At 40.6% G+C, this 11189-nt stretch overlaps 1 protein-coding gene and 1 non-coding gene across 2 annotated transcripts in view; one reads left to right on the top strand and one right to left on the bottom strand.

Moving 5' to 3' along the window:
- Positions 1-525: 525 nt before the first annotated feature.
- Positions 526-631, top strand: LOC145784920 (U6 spliceosomal RNA). Its single transcript, XR_014291087.1, has one exon. It is a non-coding gene; the product is annotated as a U6 spliceosomal RNA (small nuclear RNA).
- Positions 632-1868: 1237 nt separating this feature from the next.
- Positions 1869-11189, bottom strand: part of LOC145784014 (fibrocystin-L-like) — a 94758-nt gene continuing 85437 nt past the window's right edge. Inside the window, exons 96-99 of the mRNA XM_082595771.1 lie at positions 4542-4652; positions 3980-4059; positions 2629-2751; positions 1869-2249 (exon numbers count right to left, since the gene is read on the bottom strand). Of these exons, the coding sequence (XP_082451897.1) occupies positions 2238-2249; positions 2629-2751; positions 3980-4059; positions 4542-4652 (326 nt within the window). The 3' untranslated portion in view covers positions 1869-2237. The remainder of the gene's footprint in view (positions 2250-2628; positions 2752-3979; positions 4060-4541; positions 4653-11189) is intronic.

Here is an 11189-nt window from a genome sequence, read left to right as displayed (position 1 = left end):
AGCAACAAAATTAATCGAACAACGCTACTGCCAGGCCAAGCTCCTTTTACAACACTTTTGACTTTTTTAAACAATGCCTAATAAACGAGGCCACTTGTTTTGTGCACTCATAGCGAGGCGAGCGGTTTCATCAGAATATTCATCGCCAAGCAAGAGTGGTGTTGTTGTTACTTTACTTCGCAAAAGATATCTTGCAATTAACAGTTTCAGACTTTCAGTGAAAAAGGAAATGTTTGACACATCGCAATACAGGCAACAATAGTGACCTGCAAACATATCAGCGAAAAATAGGCTCCAATAACAGGGAAAAAGAAACCAGGTACCATGAAACAAACGCTTGTGGAAATCACCAAAAAATCGTAATTTTATCGTAATTCATGAACAGTCTTCCCTCTAAAAAAGCAATGAGTTGGTTTTTCATCCTTTTTGTGAGAGTCAATAAAACCGTCTTTATTTTATTATTGACAACTCTCACTTACGGTGCTTATCAGCATGGCAAGAATTGTTGATTAACAACATTTTGCAGTACTTGCTTCGGCAGAACATATACTAAAATCGGAACGATACAGAGAAGATTAGCATGGCCCCGCGCAAGGGTGACACGCAAAATCGTGACACGTTCCATATTTCTTTAAAAAAAAAACGTTTTGCAGTACTAAGCTAAATATTTTCATAATACAATCAGAAAAAGTCTTTAAATCTATATATAATATTTTGCCAATTTATTATAAATTGAGTTGGCACACCGACCTATTTTGCCAACAAAAACTTGCATACAGGGAATACTGCTCATGAAACACAATAACGGTGAAACGCACACTAGTGTTTACATGACATTTGCAAACTTAAAATAAGCAACCCTATGCTCACAGACAATTTCGAAATTCGAAAAGAAACGTTTTAATCAACAACTAGGGCAGTGTGGCTGAACATCGCATTGGAATAACTTTAAGCAACCCCCACCTAAAACTATAATCTGATTGGTCGGTCGGTGGAATCGTATGCAAAGCTAAAATATGCTTCCCGGAAAGTATTTTTTGCCTTGGTGCTCATTAACTCCTCAAGAAAAGTATTTTTTGTTATACTTGTACGCTGATACCTTCCGCGGGCCGCAGCGATGCAGCGTGGCGGGCCGCATGCGGCCCGCGGGCCGCCATTTGGTGACCCCTGGCCTATAGCAACAGATTTAGCAACTTATAGCCACGGTAGCCTACAGTCGGCCATGGTTAAGTAGAGGAGACGAAGGTAGCCTAAAGTATGCAACAGAGTAAGATGAAAAGCCCTGTTTTTAAAAAAACGAGTCGGCAGGATTCATTTTCTTTTTGTCTTGAATGGCCTATCACTTGCAGCTCCTTAGGTCATTTTTGCTTTGTATCAGGTTTAGGCAGCTGTTGTTGTAATAAAGCTCGGAATGCATGGCCTACCGAGCAATTAGTCAACTTTTTGAGTTCTGATGGCTTGAAGATTGATTGGTATTTCTGCAATAAACTCACACATGTAGACATCATTCTCGGATCATCCCTACCACAGATGTGCTCGGGATGTTGCTGCAATAATTCACAGCTAGGTATGAGGGGATGCTTTGGACTACTTCTCCACCAAACAAGAAAATTTACGTTCATTGCGATCTTCATAAACAGGCCTTGCCAATGTGAAAATCTACAATAACTTAATGACTAGGGACTGGTGTATTTTTGATCTCAAACTTATGATCAGAAATTCAATTTCTGGACGGTGATTAGGCCTAATGAATCTTCATTATTGTAAAACGCCTGAAAAAAAAATAGGCTAACAAAGCCCTGTCCTGTTTCCAGATGCTCCTCTGATTTTCAGCACAAATACCAAAATCTTAGTTTATTATGCACAGTGGCCTAGCACAAAATCACTCAAAATATAGACTATAGCTTATAGTACATGCTATAGTTATCAACTAGGCTAACTAGCCTACTCAATCGAGAACTCATGTTGGCAATTCTGACTGCTATCAAGCGTAGCAGACCAGCCTTCAGTCAAATCTGAAGTTTGTACGTTGGCATGACGTGTGTAAGTTATAGGTCTATAGACTGCCATGTTTCCATAACGTATTATAACGTATCTATAACTCAGATCAAAAATAAAGGTTTTAGTTACCTATAAGAATATAAGTAGCCTAAGCTTACGGAATTGCACACTGCAAAAATAATCACAATAACAATGTTTTCTTGAGTAAAAAATATGTTCGTTTATTGTTGTATCCATTAAGGGGGTACCTGAAACATAAAAACACAAACTTAACCTCAATAGGATCCTGACTTTTAGAAAAAACACAAAATAATCTTTCAAATAAAATCATTTGTTACTAAAGTCCCATAGCAAAGATAATCGTGGTCTTACGTGAAAGTAACATTTTATACTGGCTTTGGCCTACATCTTTAAATAAACGGGTGTGCTGGAGGTGCGCATTATTGCAATAAGATCAAGCGCAGGCAAAGTGGTGACACTCCCAATGGCCACATTTTTTTAGGAAACGCTATATTTTTGGTATGGAATACAAGCAAAAATCTAGCGTTTCTTAAAAAATAAGTTCTCCTTGGAGACGGCTTGTACGCTGCTTCTTGCTCAATTCGTTAGTCACGTGTCAATTCTTACCGGACAAGTCCCTATGTCATCAGCCGTCACACACTGTTCATCACACTGGAACGGCATGCATAGTGGCAGATTGTCATCACCACAGGTGCATCGAGAGTCGCATGTGAACGGTGTTAGGTAGGTCTGTAACATTTAATAGGTAATACTTTATTTGTAGGATTAATGTTACCGGTATAGGCTACACTTGAAAGAAATCTAGACTAAAGCTACAATCATTCCTTTAAAAATAATAGCCCAAAGGCATTCTGTTGAAATAAATGTTTTAGTTCAATATTGTCTGTATGGGCTAATTGATTAACTTAAAATTGTCTAATTTACTGGCTAAAATCCTGAATAATTCAACTACCTGACTCCAAATTTTTTGCAACATGTTAGGCTACTATGCGAGTAGGTTGGTTGGTTGGTTTTGAATCTTTATTCTCGAACTGACAAAGCCTTGATTGGTTATTCCTGGTTGTTTCCCATCCTTGTAGAGACTTTTGACGCAGGGCCGGGAATCTGGGGTGGTAAAAGGATAGACCTTCGGGCTCGGCCCCAGACGCTTACACGACGACGACGCAGGGCTAGTTACCGAGATTGACAGAGTGAAGTTTTCCGATTGCTGAAGTGTTGTTGCCGGGAAATTATTCCACTCACTAGGTGCCGCTGAATGGAGAGCAGTCTTGAAATGCGTTGCTCAAGCGCACACCTCGTGAGTCAATAGTATTTTGAGATAGGCTACAAGAGAAAGTATTCAATATTTTGAAGGGTTAACGAATTATCTTATTTTAATTAATTACTATATGATACTAAATAATGCATTTTGAAGTGTGCATCGTTGAAGTGTTACGTCCTACAGTCGATAGCACAACTGTTTAGCCTCCTTCTCTGAAGGTTACTGCAAATTTTTGTCTGCTTCCTCTTTCCTATCAGAAGCAGTTTTCGTGGAAAATTACAGAATCATTGTTGTTTTGAGAAAGGCTTAATGCATAGGTCAATTTGGTGATCATTGAACTAAAACAAACTCATTGGACTTCGTGATAAGTATAGGCTATATAGTTATTCGCTACGCCATAAGCTTTAGTGTGCCGCACAATCATAAAGTATTGTATAGCTATTAATTATTGTTTAACTCAGTGCTTCCAAATGGGGCCGCAAATCATAATTTTAAGGTCGCCAAGCAAATTTAAATGGGCCTACAGTTGGTGGTACCCGGTATAGGCTACATTGGAAATTGTCCACCAAGGGTTCGCATACAAAGTTATTTTCCGAAACGGAGTCGCTCATAATAAAAGTTTGAAAAGCTCTGGTTTAACTTATTTTACATAGCACGGTTGTAGCATCATGTTGTCAAGGTTAAGAGAAAACTTACCTCTGCAAGACATGTGCAGTTGCTTGGCGGCACGCAATCACCCGCAGGGTTCCGTACAAGACTCGGATCACATTCACAACCTGAAGAAAATTGCCTGTGTTTGAACATAAAATTCTCTAGAGTAGACGGTTGCAAACAAAGTGGAGGGCTTATGCCAAGAATTCTTGTTATTTCATCTTGTATGAAACTGCAGATTAGATAAACAAGCCGATACGATCCAACGCGCAAAATAAGACAGGTTACTTAATTGGTTTATTAATGACGGAAATATGAATGATATTTATAGAACTTGGCAATTTTCTAAGGGACTGTTGTTTTTACTTGCTTGGCTCAATCTGTCTAGTTTTTCCAGACCACTGCTGTGTTGTGGCAAGTAATACTTTTTGCTTTAGTGGTCGGAAATAAAACATGAAACTGAACTTTTGTGTCTGGTATATCATCTATACTGTATAATTATATTATCCAACTATTCATGTTAGTTAATTATAATAGGCCTACAATCAAATCGATTAATTTTTAGGTTAATTTATCAAACTATGCATAAATTCTTAGACAAACTCACCCGATTCACAATTATCAGTTTCACAAAGACTGGAATTGTGATAATTATGGTTGAAACACGTCTTTCTACAAGCACTTTTGCAATGAGTGGGAATTTCGCCAGCTTTGCATTCTGAAAGGAAATAACACGAATGCCTGCACGGATGTGATAAAAATATAGAAGTAACCACGTCAGCTACAGTAGGCTATCTTGCTTGCTTTATTTACATACCTAATGTTTAGCCTTCTGAAAAAATTGCTAGAACAAAAAAATCCAAAAGTAGCCTAAGTAGGCTAAGTTGAGAGAATATCATTGAGAGCGTTTTAAAATTTAACCATGTTTTGTTATGAAAAATTGGACTTTTTAATACTTCTGAGGTGTGTGACTAAGTGCTCTCTGGCCCCAATCCGTTGCTGGGCCAATTGATCATAAACATCTCTGTTTACCACCTTATGGGCTTTGGATCAACATCTTTAACATCTTCTTGCATATGATGCAAGCACCACACATTCCTTCATCTCAGATTCTAAAACTAGTCCTATTGGTCTTCCCCTATCAAGCATCTCAATGATCTCCGCAATGGCGTCCCGAGCTTTCTTTTCAGTCATGCTCCAATGCGGAACGGCGCCGTCATCTTCCGGCAAGCGTGGGGTTGAGGAACACCCACAGATCACATCATCACTGCTGCACCATTCTTCGTCCATTAATAGAAAAAAAGGTCTTATGATGTCTTCAATGGAGACCAAAGATTGTCCCCTCTTACGTAGTGTCAGTATATAGTTATTTAGTCTGCGAAAAACCATCAATGCCAACTATTTACTAACTCATCAAAAAACATTTACTCATCGTTATGTGGATGACCGAAATGATTTTTGGCTGGTCGGCTCTTCATAATTATATACCGTTGTTACGCCAATCTCTGTACAAATCAAACGTCATATAAAACCGTTCAGGTCTACTGAATCTTACGTCATGGAAATTCCTAAAACATGAGCAGAGATTGCACCATCGTTCGTAAGACTTGTATCACACCTGTTGAGAATTACTTCACAATGCATATGGATTATTGCGTCACATAACTGCGTACGTGAGTTTGAGATATTGCCATGTATTCTGATCATTCGTAAAATTGTTGCTTGAAGTTAGTCGCAAATTTAACTGTTTCGCTTAGTGCTGCTGGCTGGACAAAATTTCCGTCTTTTATCTAAGTAGTTTGTATCGTAGTGACAATTTTTCAGTGGTGTACGGTGTTGCATCTCAATTTCCATAGCCGCGGGCTAATTTTACAGGAATACACTTTTTGAAAAGACGTTTCAAAAGAGTGTTTGTTTTTCGGTCATTACATACAGACGAACGGATTCGGGAATCTTACGTTACAATTTTCCCACGAAGAGATTATGGTTTACCGCTGTGACCATAAAAAATAAAAGACGTTACTCTGTCTAGTGTTTGGTACTGAAGCAAAATAATAAAGACGAAGTTGTTGGTTGGTAGGCTACAGAAGCAAAGAAATAATAAAAGAAGATCTTGTTGGTTGGTAGTCTACAGAAGCAAAAGAAAATTAAAGACATTTCTTCTCAGTTGGTACTGAAGAACTTCAAGCTAAAAATTAAAGGCGTTTCTTTGTTGGTTCTGAAGAAAAAACAACATTGACATTCATTGGCAAGAAAAAAGATTAAAGACAATCGATCTGTGCTTGAAGATTCAAGTGAACGAATCCAAGCAAGTTTTGTGGAACTTTAGGACTTCATATATATATAACCCTACAACTACGGTATTGTGCATTTAAATTCTTTTTGCATTTTTTACGGTCTTTGCAGTTAAGTTTTTTATAACTACTGTAATAATTTTGTGTGTTTGTGTAACTTAATTTTTTAATTGTTAAATTTAGCCCCAACATTAGTCCCAAAATTTAATATGTCTGCACTCGGTGGCGACAGGGACTCGGCCGCCGTCGACTCGACTGAGTTTAGGCCTGATGATGTTCTTTGCGGTCGGGCAGGCCATTCTGGGGAGGGACCCAGTAACGATGAGGCTAAGTCAGTTCGAGAGGCCCGGCATCTTAGAAGGGATATTTTAACTCAAATTGGGGAACTTTCTGTAGCCCTAGGTTCTTTGAGTGATAAGCAGGAACTGTCAATTTTTCAATCTAACTTATCTACTTTAGAAGAGGAATTACGGCATTTCCATGCTCTTTTGAGTAAAATTTTTAACTCTGCAATTTTGGCAGAACTTCGTGATAAGGTAGATCCCGAATTTAACTCGTTAAAAAATAACTTTGAACAAAAAGTAAGTGAGTTCTCAGATATGTTGGATGCTGACATACATCCTGAGGATAGCGCCTCAAATGTAAGCACTAGGATGTCTAAGAGTTCGTCTCGGATAGTGGCACAAATTAACCTGCAGTTAAGACGAGAGGAGCTCCAGATACAAGCCGAGGCCGAAGCGAGAGCTGCTGAGGCCGCCGCGAGAGCTGAGGCCGAAGCGAGAGCTGCTGAGGCCGAATCGAGAGCTGCTGAGGCCGCCGCGAGAGCTGAGGCCATACGAGCTGAAGCTGCCGCGAGAGCTGAGGCCGAAGCGAGAGCTGCTGAGTTCGCACTCAAAGACGCTCAGTTGAGGGCTGAACAACGTAAAGAGGTAGTTTTAGCTAAATATAGTTCAGAGTTGGGCTCCCGGCGTAGTTCTAAGAAGGGCTCTTCTAGGCATTCCAGAAGTGAACATAAATCGCAGTTTAATTTACATAACCTTTTCCAGACGCCTGTTCAATCTGTAAGTGGACCACTGCAATCCACACGTTTTCAAGCTGTTTCAGGAGGTCTCGGGGCCGCGGCTAAGGGTCTTCCGAAGGCTCTAGAAGAGCAAAGGCCTGCGAACTTTAGCCGAACTCCTCCCCCAGAGCGTACAGGCCACGGGGCCGCCATTAGCAGTAATGCTTTGCCCTCTTCACAGTTTTCTGCGCCGTTAGTTTTTGATCGCCCAGCTACACGTAATTTGCGTGATTGTGAGAGGCGTATCGCGTCTAATGATTTTAACGTGTGTGAGGATCGTGATCGTGCTGTGCATGTGACTGAGCCCCCTCAGCCCCTTAAGGGATATAGCTTATCTTCTCCCGCTAAATCGAGTTCTCAGCAGCAGGATTGCTTTTTTGAATACCAAAATAGTAGGACGTTTTTGGATAAGGCGGCCTTGATTGGTTACGATGGTAATAATATGCCATTTATCTTCTTTAAAAATCGTGTTACGGCCTTGATGGCAGCTTCGCCTTTTAAAGGAACTCGTTTGACTTTGTTACAAGCAGCTTGTGTTAGGACAGCTGCTCAAACGATTGCTAATTTGGTTTCTGACACCCCTGGCTTGTCAGAGGAAGACAGGATAGAAATGTCGTTAGATCGCTTGTCCCAACGTTTTGGAGTTCGTGGAGGTCTTTTCGCCGAACCGGAAATTAGAAAGTATCGCTATGGTAGCAAATTGACTTCGATCTCTTCCAGTGATTTGAAAGAGTTTAAAGATGAATTGTCGCAGTGTTTGCTTTACGCGCAAGCTTATGGTCAGCGTGATAAATTAGAAGGACGTTTTGTTTTGGATTTGGCTAAGCGACTCCCGTTTGACGCTAAGCAGCGTTATCTTGACTTTTTAGGTGATTAGTATGGTGGCACTAATGAGCCTACTTTTCAGAGTTTGTTCGATTTTGTTGTACGAGAGGAAACGCGTAAGTCGACTGATTTTAGCATTATGCTAATGGGCGATTCTGGTGAGTCGCAGCATTTTAAAAAGTTTGGCAAAGGAAAATTGCCTTCATGTCCGGTTAGGCAGACGTCGGTAAAGCCCCATGATGATGTGATGTCAGGGAGTTCGCAGTACTCGACTGCTGTTGGCGCACCGCGCGGTGGTGTGGCCAGACGTAGAGACATGCCGGCATGCATTTGTTGTTCGTCACGTGGTCAAGTTGAATATCATTTTTTGTCTAATTGTAAAGAATTTTTGCGCTTGACACCTAAAGGTCGGAGAGATGTTATTGTGAAAGCTGGCAAATGCTTGAATTGTTTGCGCCAGCATATGGTTAGGGATTGCGTTCATGCAAATAACTGTCGTCAATGTGGGCCTAACAACGATAGGAAACACTATTTTCTTCTGCATGATTTTTATGTGACGTCACGTGATTCTCTGGATTCGATCGGTAAAGATGATGCTGGTGCCAGAGTTCCTGTGCGTAATGTTAAGATTGGAAATGTTAAAGCAGCCTTTAACCGCGTTACTGCTGCTCGTGTTTTGAATCCAATGACTGGCAAATCGAAGTTGGTGTTTTGTCAGCATGATCCTGGTTCGCAGTTGACGTTTGTTTCGAGTGATTTGGTGTGCGAACTTGGTCTTAAACCGTACGATAAAGCGTCGTTTAAAATGGATACCCTGGCTGGTCAGAAACCTACTTGTGCTGACCTTTTCAAACTCAACATCCAGTCGTTAGAGACAGATGAACTGTTTTGTGATATAACCTCGGTGGTTAACCCAGCTTGGGCTGACGATGTTAAAACTTTACCGCATAAGCAGGATTTAAGTGGTTTCCGTCATTTTCATGACGTGAATATGTTTCATTTGAATGATTGTAGTACTGTAGATGTACTGATTGGCAACGACAACGCTTATTTGATGTGGGCTAAAGAAGAGCGTGTTGGTGAAAATCGTAGTGAACCGCATGCTTTATTCACTCCTCTCGGTTGGTTGGCTTGTGGTGGTAAGTCACCCTTAGTTGAAAGCGTTGCTAATGTGTGCAGAGTGCAGACGTCTTTAGAGTCGGATGTCATCTCTGGCTTTCAGCGTAAAATTGAGTCTCGTGATATGGAAATAGCAGACCTGAATAAAGTCATTCAGGATTTGACCTTGCAAAATGAAACCTGTGAATTGTCTCGCAATGACATTTTGGCTAGAGAACTTGTTGAACCGAATATTGAGTTAAAAGATGGTCGATTTGAGATACCTGTACCGTTGAAGGAAGATATTGATTTACCTAACAATTTTGTGTTGGCGTCAGATAGAGCTGTTGCTGGAAGAAGGCTTTAAAACAACGTGAACTTCGTGATTTCCTTACTGACACCATGAAAGATCTTAAATCTAATGGCTATATTGAGCGTGCTGGTGAAGCAGGAAATGTCAAGGGATTTGAATGGTATTTACCATACTTTGTGACGTCACAATTAAAAAAGCGCATTGTTTACGATGACAAGTTTGAATTTCGAGGAACTTGTGTTAATGATGTGATGTTTTCGTGTCCTGATTTGTTAAACCCTATGGCAGATCTCTTGGTTAGATTGCGGCTTGGCAGATTTGGTTTCGTGGCCGATATGACCAAGTACTTTTTTCACATTTTGGACTCTTCAATACGTAAGCCCAATTTTATTGAACTGCTTACGTACACAGGCAGTGCCGTTCGGATCGTGAACGAACGCCCTTTGGTACCTTTGAGTGACGACCCTAGGGATTTTACTGTCATCACCTCTGCCTCACTTTTGACCCCATACTTAGACCCATACTGTGCTGTTGGGCAACCACATGATCGTGACCAACTAAGAAGGGATTATCGGTTCAATTTGTCACTTTCTCAGCAGTTTTGGAGTAAATGGATAGATTTTTACTTGCCAGGGCTTCAGGGCCGGAAAAAATGGTTAAAAATGGCCGAGAATTTGGAGCCTGGTCAACTTGTAGTGGTGTGTTCTCTCCAAGACATTGGTAAACGTGGGAAGTATCAACTTGGGAGGGTGCATGAGGTGGTCCCACAAATTAGGAAAGGGAAGCCTGTGGTTCGGAGAGCTAAAGTTGCCGTCTGCAACTATGATGAGAGTACGGGGAAAGTGAAAGTAGACTACGTGTTGAGGGATATTTCGTGCCTCGCCCTCGTAAAGAACACCTAAGTGTTAGGGTTTGAGCCTGGTTTTGTCTGCGGTGGCCGACCCTTGTCTGAGCCCAGAACAGTCGGTTATTATCGCAACTATTGTATGTATATAGCGTCATTTTAGTGTGTACCTATGGTACCAATTTCATGTATCGTCGCGTATTATTCTTATCGCTGTTCATTCTTTGCGTGCCCTTTGTATTTGCGTATTAACTTAAACGTGAGTGACTCAAACAATTTGTGTATCGTGTGTTTTATTCATTGGCTCACGATTGTCCTTCAATTCTTTTTTAGTTATGCCATGTTAGACTGTCATAACTAGGGGCCGCTATGTTACGGCCAATCTCTGTACAAATCAAACGTCATATAAAACCGTTCAGGTCTACTGAATCTTACGTCATGGAAATTCCTAAAACATGAGCAGAGATTGCACCATCGTTCGTAAGACTTGTATCACACCTGTTGAGAATTACTTCACAATGCATATGGATTATTGCGTCACATAACTGCGTACGTGAGTTTGAGATATTGCCATGTATTCTGATCATTCGTAAAATTGTTGCTTGAAGTTAGTCGCAAATTTAACTGTTTCGCTTAGTGCTGCTGGCTGGACAAAATTTCCGTCTTTTATCTAAGTAGTTTGTATCGTAGTGACAATTTTTCAGTGGTGTACGGTGTTGCATCCCAATTTCGATAACCGCGGGCTAATTTTACAGGAATACACTTTTTGAAAAGACGTTTCAAAAGAGTGTTTGTTTTTCGGTCATTACATACAGACGAAC

The sequence above is a fragment of the Aplidium turbinatum genome, chromosome 15 (assembly GCF_918807975.1).
Source record: "Aplidium turbinatum chromosome 15, kaAplTurb1.1, whole genome shotgun sequence".
In the NCBI taxonomy this organism is placed as follows: domain Eukaryota; kingdom Metazoa; phylum Chordata; class Ascidiacea; order Aplousobranchia; family Polyclinidae; genus Aplidium; species Aplidium turbinatum.
Note: the sequence above shows the minus strand (reverse complement) of the source record. Positions and strands in the feature narration are given on the sequence as shown.